The sequence below is a fragment of the Urocitellus parryii genome, chromosome 9 (assembly GCF_045843805.1).
Source record: "Urocitellus parryii isolate mUroPar1 chromosome 9, mUroPar1.hap1, whole genome shotgun sequence".
Taxonomy (NCBI): Eukaryota; Metazoa; Chordata; class Mammalia; order Rodentia; family Sciuridae; genus Urocitellus; species Urocitellus parryii.
In genome coordinates this window covers 107,846,822-107,867,600 of record NC_135539.1, presented here as the reverse complement: position 1 = coordinate 107,867,600, position 20,779 = coordinate 107,846,822, and the positions used below count along the sequence as shown (strand labels likewise).

General features: G+C 43.6%; 1 protein-coding gene across 2 annotated transcripts in view; it reads right to left on the bottom strand.

Annotated features, from left to right (window-relative positions):
- Window positions 1–20,779, bottom strand: part of Kcnh1 (potassium voltage-gated channel subfamily H member 1) — a 357,402-nt gene that overhangs the window by 71,065 nt on the left and 265,558 nt on the right. For both annotated transcript variants that reach the window (XM_026387530.2, XM_026387531.2), the window contains exon 10: window positions 13,822–14,018. In XM_026387530.2, coding sequence (XP_026243315.1) covers window positions 13,822–14,018 — 197 coding nt within the window. The remainder of the gene's footprint in view (window positions 1–13,821; window positions 14,019–20,779) is intronic.

Sequence of the window (20,779 nt, the reverse complement as noted above, 5' to 3'; positions counted from 1 at the left end):
TGCCAGAGTGTGTACCTGTGTCTGGGTGTAAGGGCCTCACTGGCACCATGCCTTGGCTCGGCTCTGAGCAGGGCTCTGGTTTGACTCCATCAAGGAGCACAGCTACAAGACTTTGAAGCCAGGTCTCAGGCTGAGCACATTGTGTGAGATCTAGAAGGCCCACAGGAACCAGCATGCCACATGCTCCCACATCCAGGTGGCTTACAGCCCCCTGTGTGGGGATGGGGTGGGATTGGAAGGGTGGATTCTGAGCTTTCTTATCCCATGAACACAACTTCATTCCCAGCTTTAGCCATCAAAACCAAAATGCACACCCCACACTCAACTGGCCTCACAGCCAGATACTTTTAAAAGAAGAGAAAGAAACCCTTGATTAATGGAGCATTTACTGAACCACTATTGTGTATAGTGTTCCCAAACCATAACTCCTTCCCTCAAAATCTTTAGATTTATTTTAGAAACAACACAGCATTGAACACAGGGCTATACATTAGGGAGAAACCTTATCAGAGGATGGTAATAAGACGACAAAATGTTATGGTATTGTATAAATTATATAATTGTAATAACTCCTCTACCCAAACCTGCTGCTCTTAATGTGGCCAAGAACAGGCACAGGCCTTCCCAAAATAGACCCTGCCCATTGCACCGGAGACCCTCCTAGCCCACCCCAGGCAGGCATCTCTTCTAATGCGATTTTCCTACCAGAGGCGTGGGCTTGGCTTTGTGGCCACCTGCCCCTCCTTTCTAGTTGTGCTGTCTGACCCCATAAATAAAGGACCATCAATAACTAATAAAAATTTTTTTAAAATGCCATGGAAACAAACGAGACAGGAGAGAAGTTCCACCTGGATGGATAGGGGAAGCTGTAGGCAGGAAGGAGAGTGGAACTGGGGCCTGAACACTGGATGAGAGGAGATAAGCAGGGTGAAGATATCCCAAGAGAGAAGACAGACAGATGTAAGGACACAGCATGTTCTGAAACTGTCACTGCCCAGTGGGGCTGAGCTGTCAGGCAATTGTGTGGAGATGCAATCTGAACTGCGATTAGAAGTACAAGTGTTTGCCAGATCCCTGGGTCTGGACCTTATTTTCTGAGGCTGTCATTCATCCTCAGAAGATTTAGAACAAGAAAATGACAGAGCCATGCATCCAACAAAATATTGTTTTTAATCATCTGAAATTAAAGCAATTATGTGACTCCTTGGTTTGTTCCTACCGCCATCTCACAGTCCTACTGGAAGGAAGCTCTTGCTACTGCCTAATTCAAGTCTCTTTTCCTGAAGTCCTTTGGGTTTTAGGTAGACTTTGCTCATAAGGAAAAAGAAAATGATATTTTGCTGAAGTCCAAGGAGCTAGCAATGAACCAAACACTTGAACATTCCAAGATCCACTGAAAAAAATAAACACACCTTACAGAAGAATAGTCTTTGCCAAAAAAAAAAGAAAAGAAAGAAAGAAAAGTCTTCAAGCCCATCGCAGGAGTTAAGAACAATGGAGAGAAAGGGATCAGAAGAAGAGGGGAAAGAGAAGGAAGAGAAACAGAAAGGAACAGGAAAAGAAGAAAGAAACAACAACAAAAAAACCCCTTTCCTCCAAAGGGGTGCTCTGGTGGGTTTAATTGTGTTTCCCCCAAAAGATAATGTCCAAGTCCTAAATCCTGGCACAAGTGAATGTGATGTTTAGAAATAAGGCCTCTGCAGATACAATTAACTTAAGGATCTTAAAAATGAACTCATTCTGGAATTAGGGTGGGCCCCAAGTCCCATGACTGATGTCCTAATAAGAGAAAGGAGAAGAGATTTGACACACAGAGCCACAAAGGTGAAGGTCATCTATCCACAGAGGGAGAGACTAGAGTTATGCTTCCACAAGCCAAGGATTGCCAAGAAACACCAGAAGAAAGGAAGGATTCTGCCCTAGAGACTTCAGAGACCAGCACTTAGATTTCTGACCTCAGTCTACAGAGGTAGGAGGAAAATATTTCAATTTTCTATTTGTTTTAAGCCATCAAGTTTGTAGCAATCTGTTGTAGAAGTCACAAGAAAACTGATACCCTTGGGAATCCCCTGCTGAGTGCATATTGGGGGTGTGCCACTCCCCATTTATTTTTTTCAGTATGGGGGATCAAACCCAGGGCCTCATGCTTTCTGAGCAAAAGAACAGGACACTTGGGATAACTGGATCCAAGGAATGGCTGCCTCTTTAAGGACTAGTCACTGATAGGAAGAAACACACCCACCCACCCCACACCCCCCACCCACACACACCCCCTCCACCCCCCCCCACACACAATCACACATACAAGTGGGAATAATGCTAGCAGAAAGACCAGTACATTGGAGTAGCAAGCAAACTTCCAGTCAGGTGTGGGAGGAACAGGTACACACATGTGCAGATGGCGTCTTGCTCTGCAGGAGGCAGTAGCAGCCAAAGCTTGTGCTTATGCCCTAATCCCCTGTGACCTCTGTGCACCCATAGCAGCCACTAGCACTGGCAGAAGGAGGAAGAAAGCAGAGTGCAGGGTTCTGCCCCTGCTCACAGGCAAGGAAAGTAGCTCTGCTAACAGGTTAGTTGAGGCTGGTGGAAATGGAGGTGCTGCTTGAAACCATTGCTTATGGATTCCAAGGAGTTTTGTTGTTCATGACCACGAATAATTAGAAGGTGCCTCCAGCACTAGTCAACAAGCTTAGAGCTGAAAGCATTCCAGTTCAGGTTCTAACCTGAAAGAAATGTCAGAGAGGAATTAGGAAGTGCTTAAACATAAAGCCCAGGATGAAAATCCTGGCAGCTCCCCAGCTGCCTCAACATACAGCGTAATAGCTGAACAAAGCCACTCTGCTGCTGGATTCATCTGGCCATGAGGTGAAAGGAGTGGGAAAATTGGATTTGGCATGCATTCTTTTCTCTGGGTTTTACTTCTAGCTCAGCTCACAGTTTGGGGTTTGAAAAGACATCTGCGTCCCTAGGCAAGAAGTTTGACTGTGCAGAGAGAGCAAGTACCAGGTTCCTCTCTTTAATTCTGGCAAAATCTACTCTTTCTCCTGAGACTCTACAATTACCGGTATCTTCGCCTTTTTTTCTCCTCAGTGGCCTTACTTTCCTTTAGCCCAATCCTTTCCCCAGATCCTCACCTTCCCAGGGCAGAAGAAAATGGCTTCCACTCACAAAGTTTTCTGAAGCCTCCCCACTGCCAAGTGAAAACCAAATGAAGAAGATATCAAAAGCAGCACTGAATACTTCCTGAAGCTTTACGTAACAATTTTATAACTTCTTATGAAATAGAGTTCAATCAAAAATTCTTATTGAAGAATTTCTCCAACTGCTTAAGTTATACACTTTGGGAAAGGAATGGCTGCAGGTGTGAGCTGCATGGTATATGGCTAACCACAAAGCAAGCATACTGTTTGAGGGATTTTCAATACTCTGTTTCCTAATTCTGAAGATGTTCTCTTCTCTCCACATACATCTTTTTACCCCTGCCATCTGCCATATGATGTATTCTGTTCCTGAAGAAGCCCTCTCCTGGCTTACAATGATGGAAACCCAGTTTTCACATCTGACTCATCCAAATGCTAACAGAGGTCTAATAGAGTTAGGATGCAATATCACACATCACCACTAGAAGGTGTCAAATGTAAGACTGCTCCAGCCTGAGGGTGGCAGGTTTTAGATGCCATCACATGAAGTTTCCCCTTTTAAGAATTCATACTCTGTGAACCAGAAGCTATTCTTATGTCTAGTTTAAGCATTTGCAAAAAGTATGCTGGAAAATACACCAGAACACAGAAGTTGTCAGCAAATAGATCTCTAAGGGGTGCAACACAATCATCAGCATGCTGCCTGCAGCAGGGGGCTTTTTAAAAATTAAATCTGTCATGAAAAATAGGCTGCAGCTCAGAGACAGTCAGGTGGATGTAAAATCCCGTGAAGTAAAAGGGTTGGAGAGCTGCTGGGTCCCTATTGCATTGCCATGTACCAGAAGAACTGGGCTCACCCTGGCCTCTTGGGAACATCACTTCCCAGTTCATGCTGATCTACTTGTTTTTAGGGGCTGTAGTCAACTCCAGAAATGACTCATCCTGAAGGCTGCCCTACCCTGAATGTCTGAGAGAATTTCCTCTGGAGTCTCTAGGCATTCCCCTGCACCCCCCTCTTGGATGGAGAAGGAGATAACACATTTGGGGATGGGGAAACTGGCCAGAGATTTCCTTTAGCAGGCTCTTTTCAAAGGTGCTTATTGATTTGCAATTCAAATCCACTGTTCTCATATAAGCCAATCCAGGAAAGACCCCTTCTTTCCTGGATTGTCAATTAAATTGACAATCTCTGACTGTCTGTCCCTCATGAGGTACCCTTCTTGAGATACTCAGAAGGGTCTGAGATTCTAAGGCTGGTCAATTCCTATGTTTCCATCAAGACCCAATTCAACATTTACTTCCTTAAAGCTTTTCCTAACTTACTCCTTGGACCTTAGACTCAATTATCATATTCCCACTCTCACTTGAAGGCTTCTTCCCAACCTTAGCCAGATTCTAGGCTTCACCTGTGTCTTCTGGGACCTGCTCAGCTGCAAACCTCCAGTCATCCTAGCCACAAACTATCAGCTAAAGGTCATTCTCTGGCCTCTCAAAATGAACAGAAGCAAACTGCAGCCCTGATATTCCTGCCAATGGACCATCACAGGATCATCATGAGGCTTTCGTGCTGCCTCTGTGATAGCAGAGCTGAGCCACAAGCCAAACAGAAACCTGTCAGGAAGATCACTTGGCCTCATTTTGTCCCATTGTTGGATAATGTGAACTCATCCTCACCTTCATCTCCTTCCTCCATCTCTGAACAAAGAACAAACTTTCAAATGCCTTCACCCATCAAGCCCCCGGGTGTCTCTATGAGGCCCAGATGCATTTAGGCTGTGGCCAAGGACCTGCTGCTGCCATGAAATTACATAGGAGATGGGCAGAGCATGCTGCAGCCTTCAGGCATCCTTGGGTTGGTAGCCATCTCCTCTGGTGGTACTGATGGTGCATCACCCAGGGCTGCGCTCAGAGATCAGACACATGGGGTCACCACACGGAAGGGGTACAACACAAAAGTAGGAGTATGGTCTTGCTCATTTCCAGACTTTTGCTTATATTCTAGCTTTAATTAGTTTATTGGATGAAAATTATTCAAACTCTTTGGTGTCCAGTTTCCTTAGTACCTAAATGAGATAATAACACCTAGAAAGACTTTAGCATATCATGGGAAAGACGACATCCACTAAATGAAGGTGATTATTATTGGTTCCTGGCATCAGTGTACCTGTGGAGACTGAGAGACCTCGGGATCTATATCTGAGGGAGAAAAAAGGGGGAAAAGATGCTATGGAATATGTAAGCAAAGCTTCAGAGGGAGAAAGGAGGAAGGGTTTCTCTGCAGATACCATCTTGCAACTAAGGCTTTACAAACCTATAGCAATAACAATAGAGGGAGGCACATGCCCCAAATTGGTTTCTGGATTTGTATATTTGTTTTTTGAATTTGTTTTTTGTATATTTGATATTTGTTGGTTGGTTCCTTCATTTCACCTGTTCATTCTATCGCAGAATGTTTACTTTGTACCAACCTCTAAAAGAGCAGATCAGGACAGAGAAGTGAACCACACAGACATGGTCCAAGCTTGTGAACTTGTAGACAGCAGGAGAGATGTACAGCAAACAGTGAAAATGAAGTAAAATGAGAGCTCCGAAGAAATGACAGGTGCTTCTTAGATTAAAAGACCAGAGACTTCACCTAAACTAGAGAGATTAAAGAGAAGATATGTGGAGTGAGGGGCCCATTAAAGATTCCAAATTTCACTGCAGAAGTCCAAGTTAAGAACAGGCAGGGCAAGACCATTAAATGACATTAGTAAGAAGTAAACTGCAGCCAACAAAGTTTGCAGGGCAAAGTCCCCAAATAGGACGGGCACATTACACCAGATAGGGTCTGCCTGATATCTGGTCTGAATAGAGTTTGTATGTGGGTTCTTAATGCAGGCATTCAAAGTCCCCTTGGAGGGGATAAATTAACATTTACGTCTATTACTTCTGACCTCATAGAAAGTGGATGTTATGAGAACAAAGATGTAACCTAGACTGGAGTCAGATTTCCGCTTTCTGAGAGCAGGGGCTAGAACAACAACTTCCCCGACTGGAAGAACATTTTTCAACACCATAGAGCAAATTTTTAAGAGCAGAAGGAACACTTAAAGAGGAACAAGGGGAAAGGGATGGTATGGAATATATAAGGAAGTCCAACATATGGCAGATGAGTTAGAAACATAAAATTTAGGCCAAAAGAAGAATGAGAAAGTAACCTGACTTTGAAACCAGTTAGAATATCCTTCATCAGCTTCTAGTGTTAGCACACGTGCAGACCGACAGAGGACAAAATGCTCTTTGAAAACATAAGGCTGGTGGCAATCAAAAATGAATGGGTTACTGGGCACTTTGAGAAGAGGGACTTGAGTTCAGGAGGAAGTTCAGAAAGCAGAGAGCCCTGCCCATCATCTCTGTTGAGGATCTGCCAAGTGATACCACCCCCCAGTCTTGCTATTAAATTGCTTCTTGAGGTTTTGCAGGCAAGACTTGTCCATTCTACAGGTCAGTGACGATTTGAGCTGGAAGAGACATTAAAGAGCGTCTCCTCCCTGTTTACTAAAAATAAACTGTAAAACACAAGCTCTGACAGATGTGGATAATTTGTAGAAAATAATACATACAGGAAAACACTAACTTTAAAAAGTTCAGGAGCCCAATAAATGAGAAATGTTGGGTTACTGACATCAAGTCCACTCACTCACTTAGGTCCCATGAACCAGGACTTGTTAGCACAACCCTATTCACACACACCTAGGAAAATACGATTAAGGTAGGCTGCTCTCCAAAGGACGCCAATGGCCTCAAGCTTCTCTAAACTAGACCAGATCTTTTCCACTTTGTGGTAAACACAATACATCACAGTACAGAAAGTAACTTAATACGGTTAAGATAAATTATCACTGCCTTACTGTAGCCCTTCTTCCAGCCATTCATTGCCAGAGGATCGAATCCACAGTGAGTTCAGCAGCACCATGCCTTACCCCACCTCGCTGATGAATAACCTGGTTCTCTGTTGCTACTTAAGGGACCCAAACATAGAGTTTAGAATAGCCCAGGAGATTTATAGGTGTTAAAATTCAGTCTCTGCTGTGTGCGGTGACACACACCTGTAAATCCAGCGGCTCGGAGGCAGAGGCAGGAGGATCTCAAGTTCAAAGTCAGCTTCAGCAACCTAGCCAGGCCCAAAACAATTTAGAGAGACACTGTCTCAAAATAAAAAATAAAGGGCTGGGGATGTGGCTAAGTAGTTAAGCATCCCTGGTTCGTGTGTGTGTGTGTGTGTGTGTGTGTGTGTGTGTGTGTAAAACAAAAAAATAAATAAAATTCCTTACTTCCCTTAAAAATTTTTTTTGAAGTATTTGATGGGCTCCCTGAGAATCTCTGAAGTTAAATGACACATTTGATGACTATCCTCCTATCACCATCATCATCTTTATCACCAATAAAGACAGCAACACATACACCGAGAATTGCTATGTCAGAGCCTCTTTCTAAGGTGCTCTTATTACCAGTATTTTATAAATGAGCAAATTGGGCACCAGAGAATTTAGGTAACTGGCCCGAGGTTATTGAGTAAAGTTGGGACTTGAACTCGAGCCTCTCACTAGAGTTCGTATTTTTAACCACCAATATCTACCGCCTCCAATTTATTATTCAATGACCCAACTATTATGACCAAGTCTCCTTTGCTCTGCTGCCCCATTCCTACAGATAATGGAAGGGAAATAACAGGACTATACACCCGAGGCCTGGAAGCAATGGGGCTGCCCATTGGGTAGGCAGCATGAATCCACAGAAAAGGAACCGATCCACTTGTTCAATACTCGCTCTCACCCTGGCCACAGCCTAGATGGGAGGTTCTCCCTGTGGAGCCCAGGTTCATTCCAGAACTTTGCTGCTTCCTCAGAAATGGCCAGACACAGCCCGTGACCAATTGCAGCTTAACCTATGTAGACAATGAACCATGGAGCATTTCATTCTCTACCTTCCCCCCAGACTCCCAAGGTGGGGGCTCTGTGAGGTGTTTTCTTTTTTTGGGTGGGGGGATTGCTGGGGAAGAGTATCTGGGGCCCATGGGAGACTGCTAGGTCCCTACCATCACTTCTTGATCCTTTTGAGGAAAAAGGAAACTGATTTTTATTTTGTTGTTCTGAAAAAATTATGGACATGTCACTCACATCATCGTCCCCTTTCTACCACCCCTAATCTCAACCCTGATTTTATTATCTCTTCGGCTTGACAGTCTAACAGGTAATTTTAATTTCACAGAAGCTTCACGATGGAGGGATGACAAGGAAAATATGGGCTATGCAGAGATCATTTTAAGAACTCAGGCTATGATGTTTCAATGGGAAAATGGGTGACATTTCTAAACACCCAGCTTTATGGTCTTTTCTGATAAACCTTCCACAAGAATTTGGAGAAAATTGAAAGGCTTCCCAATGCCACTTATGAGCCAAGCACTTTCCCACCCTCCCATGCTTTCCTCTTCTCAAGAAAAAAAAAAAAAGCCCTTTGGTTAAAATGGTCTAGAAATGTACATATGGTGTCCAAGACAGTTCACTATGGCAACCTCAGTTTTAGAAAACTGGCTTTAAAAGCCCCAGTCACTGCAGTTCCAGCTATCTCCCCAACTCACTAGGTTGGAACCTTAATCAGGATTTTAAAAAATCCATCTTGGAACAAATTAATAAAAGCAAACACTGCAAAACACTCTCAAATACACAACAATATTGGCTTTAAAAATAAAACCCTACACGGAGAATGAGAACCACCCTACCAATTACCTACATGTCAATTATCCTGTGCACTCACTGCTGTTAATTACCTAATTGCTTGTCTGTAGTACATCATTTCATTGTGGTACTCTTCCTTACTGTCCTAATGATCTGTAGGAAGACCCAATTCCCTGGCACCCAGGAAGTGAAACCTCATCTCAGGTTGAAAGAAAAGTAGAGCCCAGAGGGATGTGGACTGAAGAAATGGATCTGCTTATACATCAAGGGGGGAAAAAAACAAGAATTCAGAATCTTTTAGATTGGAGGTGGAGGTAAGGAACGGGTAGTGGGGAAAAGAAAGGGGTAAATACCAACTGAATGATTCTTACAAGCACTAGATCACCTTTATTTCTGTTTTATTGTATATGAGATTCTCAATAATTCTAATTAGGAAGGACTCATATTAGATCCTCCTTAACAGTTCAGCAACTTGCCTGTGAGTTCACAGCTAGTCAGTCGCCAAACCAGCATTCAAATAGGTTCTTAGACCTAAGACTGCTCTTTCTAGAAAGCTATTCTCATGGCCTGGTTTGTCTGCTGTCCAACCAAGCTGTTATTACTAAGTGCCTGTCACTACTAAGGGTACACTTCTTATGTCTCCAAATCTTGAGTATGGCTATGGTTTTAGGCAAGTTTCTGAGTGTAACACTGATGTGACAAAAGCCATTGTAGATACACAGGAGACAACTGTGCCATCCGGAAAAAGTCAACACACTGGAAGAAATCAAAGAAAACTACCATGGGAAGAGCTGACAGTCACACTCCCAAAGGCTAGTTACAGGATGTGATGCTTTTTAGCAGGAGGAACAGCGTTGGAGTCTGCCAATTTAGTAGCTGGGTGAAAGGGATTCTCTTCTGCACAGGACCCTAGTTTATTCCCACAAAAAATGGGAACATTAGTGTCATGAAGCTGCTCTGAAGGTTTGGTAAGCTGACATAAAGCACACACCAAGCCAGGCGAAATGGCTCACACCTGTAATCCCAGTGGCTTGGGAGGCTGAAGCAGGAGGAGTTCAAGTTCAAAGTCAGCCTCAGCAACTTAGGAAGGCCCCAAGCAACTCAGTGAGGCCCTGCTGTAGCTTGCATTGTCTAGACTTGGAAATAATTTTACTATTGATAGTGAGCAAGTATGATGACAGAGGAAGACTTGTGGCCTACAGGAAAATATTTTTAGAGCCTGGTACCCTAGATAGGCAAGAGTTTGAGTTGTACAAGTTTATACCTTCCTCTTCTTTTCACTATTAACTGTAGCTACCTCCTTTAAGAAATAAGGATGCTGAGCTTTCCACATAGTGTTCCTCTTGGCTCCCTGGTGATTGCTTCAAGGTCTCAAGATAATCTGATTTTTCCCTCCAAGAATGGAACTGATCAAAACGATGGGCAAATACTGGCCTCTCCACTGGCAGGAGCTGAAGGGTCAGCAAGGCCCATGCTGGGTTCCATTTTCCAGAGTGGCCAGTTGTTCCTCTGTTGCAAAAAGCGCAGAGAACCCTGGAACAATACATACACCACAGAACATCCTGCAGAGCAGGAACTCTGAGCAAAGGCAGGGGATCTGCCTTCTGTTTGTTTTTCAAAAAAATACAAGATGAAGAAGACTAGGATAGCACTCAAGCAGACCAGACAAAATAACAATCACCCACAGCTTAACTAGCCCTTACTATGTTCTAGGCTCTGTAATAACTTTATTGAGTACTATCTTATTTAATCCATGGTCCTACACGGTAAAATTTTCATCATTTTAAAGATGACAAAGGTTTCATAACTTGTCCAGAATTGCAGTAGCACTAAGCATCAGAGACAGGACCTAGGTCAAAGTCTTATCTGGCTCAGCCAAGAAAAACTAAAGGTCTGAATGCCAAATTGGCTTCCAGGCATCTCCTTTCTCATTTTTGCCCAGATCCTCGTCGTATGACTTCAGTGGAAATGGAAGGAGTGAAAGGTCTCTTCCTGAGTTGAATCCCAAGAGCAGTATTGACAGCTGGGTGTTGCTTATATACTTGAATTCAGGGATAGAGAAATGAGGCCTAGAACACAGACTTCTGAAGGGACCAAGAGATGGTAAGAAGCAGGAAGTTTCCTGGTCCAGAAGTGATTTCTGACTCCAATTCTTTAATTACCAGCCCAGCTATGTAACCTTCCTATAAAATATCACATTTTTGACAGGCAAGTGGTAGGGACATGGGAGACAGACTGGTTGGCTACTGAGGCACTTTCCAGTTCAGAGTTTTTGCTATGTACAGGATGAGGTCTACAGGATCAAACAATTCCCCAAACAGATGTCTAAGGGACTGTGTTCTCAGAAATCTTAGCAAATAGCTTGCTTGATTTTGCCAAGATAGAAACATCCCTAAGAATATACTTCATTTTGCCAGACCGAAAAAAAAAAAAGCTACAAGAATAATTCATGTGTATAATGTTCTCATCACCCATGCCCCATGCAACTAGAAATTGTTTCTCAGAAGGACACAATTGGAGACAAAAATGGCAATACCAAAATGACAAGTCTCCTTTTTCTAAGAAAAGAACGGCTACCTCTTTATATCAAGGCTCTCACTAAAATTCCTTTGGATTAGGACCAGACTTATAGGCACTTGAGATGGGAAGAAAATTTGGCTCTCCAATGGAGGCCTAAATTCCTTCCACAATGTTCCTGAGCACAAATAATGGATACCCTCAGGTCAACAAACCTGAGACCACTCAAGGAAGCCCGTTGAATGCTTTGGGGGAGTGCTGCTCTTTCAAAGAATATTCTTATACTGTGCCAAAGCTGTCTGTCCATAGTTTTGCTTCTTCCTCTGCAATTGTGGCTCTATAGACTCAGTCCTTCAAAGCTGTGGTTTCCAGTCTTCTCTTGTTCCAAGTTGTCAATCATTCTGTACTTATAAAAATGAGCTGACCCCCAAGGGTTTATTCTTTTTGTTGTCTTCTTAAAGACAGTTATTCCAAGATGATTACATCTCTAAATAAACTGAACTGCATATTTTTTCAACTTATATTATCAGCAACACTGAAAGCTGATTATAATCAACTTGCTTTCATAGAAAAAAGGAATAAATCAAAAAATAAATTTTAAGAAAATCCATTTGGCTAAAAGTATCACCAGCTAGCATTCCATGTTCTCAGACAACAGGTTTCAAATCACAGATCCCTAAAAATCATCTAACCACAACCTTACATCTTATGAGGAGGAAACCGAGGCTTAGAGAGCTCATTTCTTTCTCCTTTTCCACCCTCAAATGCTTGGTACTCAATTAAGCACTCTGAGATAAGAACTTTCAGGTCTCCGAGTAGGAATTTTCAAAGCAATGAAATGCAAGGGGTTTGAAAGAGGAGGAAACACAGTGGTTGGGTAATCCAAGGACAGGTAATTCAAGCCTTATACAAAGAACTTAGAGAACAAAAACTTGTTTCCTTTCTCTAGACCTTGTTCAAATTGTTGCTCCAAGTAGAACGCCTGCCCTTCTGTTTGGGAAACGCATGCTTTGGACTCAGCTCATCGTCTCCACACATTCTCCCTGACTCCCCATTTAGCTGCCCTACCCCTGTATTGTCCCATGATGCCCTGGGTGAATCACAATCATTGTATTAGCATTGCGAACTGAAAGTTACCTTTCCATGTTGGATCCATTAGGCTTTAGATCCTTGGAGATAGAGAACTGAATACCATTTGGTTTCATTTTTTTTATAGACTACTTGGCACACTGGGCATGATCTAATTCATTTGGCCATTCAGGGTGCCAGGTATGGCCAGGAGTGGCTGAGGACAGGGATCAGGAGTTAAGTTTGGATCACATGTGGACAGCACACATAAGCCATGCTGAAGTGTACTGACATGATCCTGTACAGGATCAGATTGTTTGAGTGAGCATGAGAGGAAAGCACTGAACAGGGGATGGACACGAGGCAGGAAGGTGAGTTGGTAAGTGTGGAACCCACTGCATGATCCTACTGGGTCTGGGCTATAAGAAAGGGGCTTTGTGTTCTTAGGAAGAAAGCAAAGTATGATTTCTGATTTGAGAGCTTAGGTGGAGCCAGTAGGATCTAATGAGAACCCAAGGCATGGGGGAGAGAGAGGAGCAACATTGATACTAGGATTTCTCACTTGGAAGTCCAGGACAAATCAGACAATGTAAACAGAAACAGAGACCACATGACAAGAAACAGGGTAGAGGAAAGACTAGAGGTCATTTGGGGGAAGGTTTTTATGAGTCTTTCCAGATGGTTCTTTTAGGTCCAGAACTACTGCATTACTGATTTGACCAAAAGAGATCATTGAAGTACAAGAAAATCAATCATGAAAACCTAAAGAGGACAAATATTTTAATCCTTATAAAACACATGGAGAAATTTTGATGATTTAAGCATGAAAAAAATAATTTCAGAGGAGACATCTTCCAGATTCTTAAACTACTGATCAATTCTTTGTTAGCCGTTTACAAACTGTTCTCTAGACAACCAAATTCCAGATCTTTTTCCATTTCCTGGGCCCAATTAAAGTATCTTTATATCTTTGTAGAAAGTATCATTGCCAATTGGTTGCACCACACTACTCAGTGGGTTCCAGTACTGGGGAGAACTCAGTTTACGTTAATTAAACAGCTCCATGCTGCCATTTTATTGGTGAGCAACCTCATGTTTTACTCATCTTTTCCCAATGCTAGAAGGTCTAGATATTGGTAGGAAGAAAAAGCCTCTACCGTGCATTATCAAATGCCTTTTGCACCAAATCCATCCATCTTCTAATCAAGCAACATTCCCTCTCTCCTCCATTGGACAACAAAAATTTTGCAGAGCAAGAAACATGCAGAACCTTGTTAGCATCCATTACTCCACTGAAAATAAATAGCACAAGGACTCTCCTGGCTTCCAAAGTGAACATGGCAAAGTATAGAAAAGAACTAAAACTGTCAGCTCACCCTCTTCCTCAAGTTGTAGGTGAGGATCAGGTTCCGGGAGAAGGAGTGGGAGAAGGCTGTGTAGAACTCCAGCACTTTCTGTAGGGCGTCCCGCTTGATCACATGCAGGTCACAGTAGGTCAAGGCCCTCACGTTAGCACAGGACTGGGCAAGTGTGGCTTCCTTCCAGAACACATCTCCAAACACGTCTCCTTTCCCTAAGGAGAAAAAGTGGTCATGAGCAGAAAGTCAGTCAGGAGGGGACCTGGCCATGCAGCTGGCTTCCCTCCACTCCCCAGAACTGATGTCTATTTGACGTTCTACAGTTTGGGCTCAGGAAAGGCAAAAAGGATTTTAATTTTCATATTAACATGTGATTTAAGAAACTTGAAAACATCACATACTAAAATTTTCATGTTTAGCCAGTGGGGTTAGAATTCGCAATGTCACCTCCTTGAAGGGTTATCCCTATCACCCTACTGAAAGGAATCCCCTTCCTATTATCCTTCATCCTAATTCCATTTATCCCATAGCACCAATCAATCTGTAATTTTATTATTTGTTTGCTGGTTTACTGTGGGTCTCCCAATTTGAGAGTTCATGTGACATTCCTCCGTGTAATAGTGCCTGTCACATAGTAGGAGTTCAATTAATATTCGTGGGCAGAAGAGAAATGAGGGAAGAAAGTAGACTGTGTGTCTACATCAGTGTGACTGAAAGGTGAAGGGTTAGACTGCTGGTGGGGAGGGGTGGGCTCTATCAGGGAGCAAAGAACAGGACAGGTCTCTATGTGAAATGATCTACATAGAAAAGGTCAGGCAAGTGTGGATTTCAGGTCAGGCAAGTGTGGATTTCAGCACCCCCCCCCCCGCCACTGTCCACTATCCTAAGGTTTATATTTATGTGATGCTTCCTTTTTCTCTCCCATACCCTCTTCCAAAGAATGTTCCTTACCCTTTCCAAATGCCTTCATAGTAGCATAAAAATGCAAGCCTAATACAATTGTCATCTCCAGGAACTACCTCCAGAGCTCCACCAGTACATTTAATAAATCAAGAGCAATGTTACAAACTAAATGCTAATGTTCCCCCCAAATTCCTATGTTGAAATCCCAACCCCTAATGTAATAATATCATGAGCTGAAGCCTTTGGGAATTGGTTAAGTCATGAGGGATCCCATGAATTCGCGCATGAATGGGATTACTGTCTTTATAAAAGGGATCCCAAAGAATTCTCCGGCGCTCTTTCTGTCATGTGAGGCTATACTAGGAAGCAGGCAGTCTGCAATGTGGAAAAGGGCTCTCATCAGAACCCGACTATGCTGGCACCCTGACCTTGAACTTCTAGCCTCCAGAACTGTGAGAATTTTCTGTTGTTTATATGCCAGTCCAGTCTACGGTATTTACTATAGCAGCCCAAACTAAGACAAGTACTAATCCCACGTAGAAGTTTGACTCAGAATATGGCTATCAATCTCCTCTAAACATCTGCTTTTCCCACCTAGAGATATTCTTCTGACCTTTCCTAAAGACTAATACTTCAATGTACGTCCAATGCTAAGCCTAATTAATTCTGGCAGAGTCTCCGGCTATAAATACATTAAAATGTTTATCTTGTTTCTAAATGGTCAGCACAGACACAACACAAATTTAAATCCCCAGAGAGAAATATTCAAGGGATAGGAAAAATGTTACAAATGGTGAAAAATAATATATTCAAGGGAGCTGTCAGCCTTCACATCCAAATCAGCCAAGCTCCGGAATCCAGGAACCTATGGCTCATGTGATTAACAGGACAGCTGTCAATTAAAGTTTAGGAGGCAATTATACTTTCAAGCTCATGGACAGAGTTGACTTTTTTTAATCAAACACCAAAAAGTGTCCATTCCAAGAATATAAGATACTCCATGGACACAGCCTTGTCTAAGTACCTCCCAAATGCAAGCAAAAACCAAACGGACCAGATGTGTTACGTCATCTCCCTATGTGTCTATGGTTCCAATATGAATATGGTTTGACTGGCTCAATGTAAGTTGGATACAAGCTTGGCGTAGCTTCTAGGTAAACATATCTTTGAAACTGTGCTATTTACAGTCCCTTAGCAAGTTATTTTTTCAAATATCTTTAATATAGGTGGGATAAGTTATGCTGGCATTAATGGTTGGGAGCATTTTTTTCTGTGGTATGCTACTGGCTGTTGTGGAAATGGGTCCAAATAGAACTCTCCAGCACGAGTTCTAACCATCAGTGCTGCCCAACTCATTTGTACATATTAAACATGCTGTAACACTTCTACACTGTCCACAATAACCTATGTTCCCTGTATAGTCACACAGTCCTGCTCCTCTAGAGAATGCCCTTCCTCTGAAACAGGAAGGTAGATAGTTTTAAAAAGGACTCCAACCATTCCCTTCTCTGTCGTCACATGCTGCAACTCATACCAAGAGGAGGAACTTAATTCTCCTCCCCTTAAATCAGGGTTGGCCTTAGTCACTGGATGAATAAAATCTGGCAGACATGAAGTTCTGGGATTTTGAGGCAAGATCATAAGGAGCCTTGTGGCTTCTGCCTCTTGCAATACTTACTCTTTTGGGACTGTCCCTCTTAGAATCCAATTACTATGTGGGAAACAGAAGCTAAAAAAGGGGTCACATATGAGTGCTGTGGTCCTTAGCCCAGCTGAGCACTCAGCTGACACTCAGCCTCAACTGCCTATCATGTCCATCAGCCATCTTGCTGACCCTGCCCAGGCAAGCCTTCAGATGACTGCAGCCCCAGCACGGAATGGCAAGACAAAAATCACATTTATGGATAATCAGCAACAGATAATGGAGAATATACAGAAGCATAAAAGTATAGGGCGAGAAGCTTATGAGACCCTAATAGGGTAGCTCAGGAAACTAATACATTCCCTACTATTTAGCAGAACATTCCAAAGCTTCCAAGCTCTAAGCTCTGAGCCACATCCTTCACTAAAGAAATGAGACAAGAAAAAACAAGGAGTAGTTTTGACAGGAGAAGATTTTCCTGGGCATACAAATTTTGAAGATCAGTGAGAAATGTATAATTTACAAAACCTGCACTCTACTGGGTTGAAATGCAGTGTAATTAAGTCAGAACAATTGAGATCTAGAAGAAGCCTACTGGTGACTGTCTGATTCTTATTATCTCATTTAAACAAGACCCAATTTATAAGCATTACTCTTCTTAAGTGAATTTGGAAGTCATTTTTCTAATTATAGGAACATCCTTCAAGTAAAATAATAATTCCTCAAATGCATTTAATGTATGAATTTTGCTGTAGAAGTTCAGTTTATAAATAATTCTTCAGGGGCATACCCACTGCATAAAACAAAAGAAAACCCAAGACATAAATAAGTGTTTTAGAAATGGCAGTGTTCTTATTATAAAAAGTTTTCCAATCAAAGATTTTTGACAGAAACAATCAATGGAGGGCATTTTCTACCACAAAAAGCATTTCACGGTAAGATAATCACAATTAATCTGTAGGGTCCTGGAGTCTCAGTGTTGTCATATGTTGGATTTGATTTTCAACCCAAATTGAAAATCATATAATCTTCCTTCCTGTCAAGGCAGCATCTGGGGTTTAAATTGTCTTTTAGTGAGACTTAAGAATGTGGTATCAGAGGACCTGTCAGATTCAAAAACAAACCCAGGACTATTCTGGCAAATGAGAAATGTTTTTATGACATGCACGAGTTAGGAAAACTGTCAAAAGGCAGGCTGCAGGGCATCTGGCAGGCCTCTCGCAAGTTACACACGTTGCTGGGAAGAATGACCACCCGCCCAGGTCAGAATTGCAAATCAGAAGCCAAGACAAACCCTACACCCACATTTTCCTCTCATTTGCTAGTGAGAAATGATCCCTCACTCAAGAACAATAAAAGTACCCCCAATGCACCGGGCAATCAAACGACTCAGACCAATCAGCTTATTGATTTATTTATTGCATAGAGACGGTGGGTGCAGAATGTAAAACCTAATGTTCCAAGTCTCTAAAACACTAATGTTCTATCTAAGTGGATGTTCTGAGCTGGGGATGAAAGGAGGGTGGGGTGGGGAGCAAGAAAAGGCAGTCTAATTAAAACTCCAGGCAAACATCCCTATAATCATCAATCATTCTTCCTCCCCTGCCCCCAGTTAGACACAGCTGCCTCTGCTCAACCTGGACTCCTGCAGCGGACCCAAGCAGCCCTGTGGAGCACCAACGGGGAATGAAGAACAGTCACAAAGCACAGGTGGGAGGCAGGACAAGAGCAGAGGTGCACAGGACAGGCAGGGGTGATCTCTGCAGGGGCACAGTGCAGGAGACCAGCAAACCCAGACTGGCAATTTGGTTTAGGGAAAGGCAAAGGGAGGGCGTGGGTAGGGAGGGCGTGGGTTTGGAGGGCGTTCCCAGGGCACATTTAAGAGGTTCTGAACAGGTCACTGAAAGCCTCCAACAGCCTTCCAGCATGTTCAGGAGTTGCAGGGAAGAAATTCTGATCTAAACTTTACATCAGAGTTTGGAGCTCTCTAGAGAAGGCCCTGTTTATTCAAAGATAGACTCGGTGAGCTTGACAGGCCAGGGGGATCAAAGCAAAAGTGATGTTTCTGACCTTTTCTCTTTACTGTTCCCTATTATGTGCTCCTTAAAGAAGTGCTTATGGTGAAATCTTGAACTAAACAAAACTCCAAAGTAAAAATCACTCTCTGCTACTCTGATCACTAACCATTTCTAGGCTCAAAACAATTAGAAAAACCTCAGTCATTCCTGCAACAATTGTTAGGCACTATTCTGGGAGCTGAAGTGTCACAGTGGAACAACAGCTACAGAGAGGGCTGGAGACTCAGGGTACTAGAGCCTGTTGGGGACTATGAGATAGGAAATCGTGGGAGGGGGCATCCAACTCAGGCTCAAGGGTAAGGGAGTCTTCAAAGAGGTGACACCTGAGAATTGAAGGATAGTTCAAATTAGCCAGCAGAGCTCTGCAAATGTCCTGAGGCACAACAATCTGGCTCCCGTGGAAGTGAAAACCATTCAGAAGCCTCTGGATTACTCGTATTTTGGATTATTTTCTCCCTTGCTCACCTTTAGCAATGAGTGTTACCCGTATATTTTGTAATCCTTTGAGGGAAGATCCTGGTCCCCTCATGTGGCAGGCAAGCTCACCTAAGTACCTTCCATCCTCTCTACACTGAGAGTGGCCAACACTGAATTCTTGTGTCGCTGTCTAAAGCTCTGGCTCTGATTCTGCTGGGGGTGGGGTGGCTTCTAGGGAGGTACTGAGAGAGTTGCCGAGAACACAGGGTGCACTGAGGGCTGCCCTTCTCTGCCTACCCCATCCCTTTTATACCTTGTCCCCAGGACATCAGGAAGTCCTTTGCCCTCAAGTCATTTCAAGACAAGAGAGGCCTTCCGTTCACTTTCCCAGGATGGCAAAGTGCAACTGCAGAAATCCTGGCAAAGTAAAGGGAGGCTCTGAGGAAGAGGCAATCTGTCTCCTGGCCCTAGGAAGCACTCTGCTGGTGAGACATAGAAAGGGGACTGGATTGATCTTGGCAGATCGGTCTTGGCAGAATGTGCACATGCACTGGACCAGATAGTTCAGGAAGACAGTGACTAGGATGTCACCTCCATTCACCATACATGCTAGATAGACATGAAGATAGGACCCAAATTTAACTAAGACACAAAGAGAATGTTCCCAAATCTCCTCTTTCCTGGAACTGATCTATTAGGTTTTCCAAGAACTTGACCAACCATTCTCTCCACATGAGTTTTCCCGGCAGACAGGCTGGCTGCGAGCCCAGCTCTACCTTGCTGGGGGCTTTTGCTGGCCCCTCTCCACCCTCCAGTCACACTAGGGCTCTTAGGGTCCCACCAAGGCTGGCTTTCCTCTTTCCTCAGGGCCTTCCCAGCATACCCTCCAAACCCCATCCTGCTCCTCGGCCTGGATAACTCCTGCTCATTCTTTGACTACATCCAAATTTCCTCCCTGATCCCTTGGCTGGAGACGCTTCCCACCATGTGGGCCCTTTTCACGGTTTCCCTTTGGAAACATCTATGATACCTGTAAATGTGCGTCCCAGCTCTGTCTCTGGCACATAGCAGCCACTCAGTGGTTGGGGAGTCCAGAAACAATGGGCGACTTACGAAACCTCTCCCAGCCTTGAATCGCTCAGCTATAAAACAGGGGTAAAAATGCCTACTTTAGAGCTCTTGTAAGGTTTACGTGAAAAAAGGTAAAGCACTTAGTACTGTTCTTGGAACACAGTGGGTGCCTCAAAAACAGCAGCCGCCACAAAAGAACCATCCTCTTCACATCCCAGAGGATTACCAGTCCCATTTTAAAGGGAGGAAAGTGAGTTCCAGAGGGGTTCAGTGACTGCCTGTGACCCATCAGCTTTCCCCAGACTGTGATGTGGCCTCCATACCAGGAGAGGCTACACAGTGCTCCCAGTGGGCTGCCCCCTGCATCCCTTCCTCATGCGGCCCTCCCCACTGAATCAGTCGTCTGTGAAACCGGCCTTGGACAGGCAGCACTGACAGGCAGCACACGAGGTGATAGAAGAATAAAGGAGCAGGAGAGCTTTGACCCTCAAGAACTATGGGCTAGGATTTCAGTTGTTCCTCCAAATGAGCCCTCTCCTCTTATGGTAATAGAGCCAGAAAAGAATGCAGACTACATCCCAGTTAGGTGTGGCCCTTTGTCCAGGTTCTGGTTAAGGGAGGAGAAGGGATGTGTGTGATTCATGAAAATACACTTACAGGGGGAGGATCACGAACTGCTCTTTTGCTTCCCACTTTCCTGCTGACAGGAAGAAGGATGTGAGTTATTCTGGACCAGAAGGCCCAGGGCAATGATCTATGGAAAGTGAAGCAATACTGGGAGGAGCCTGGGTGCCTGACACAGGAAGTTGCCATGCCCACTCCCTTATACCTGGACTGCTACATGGAAGAATAAACTTCAGTCGTG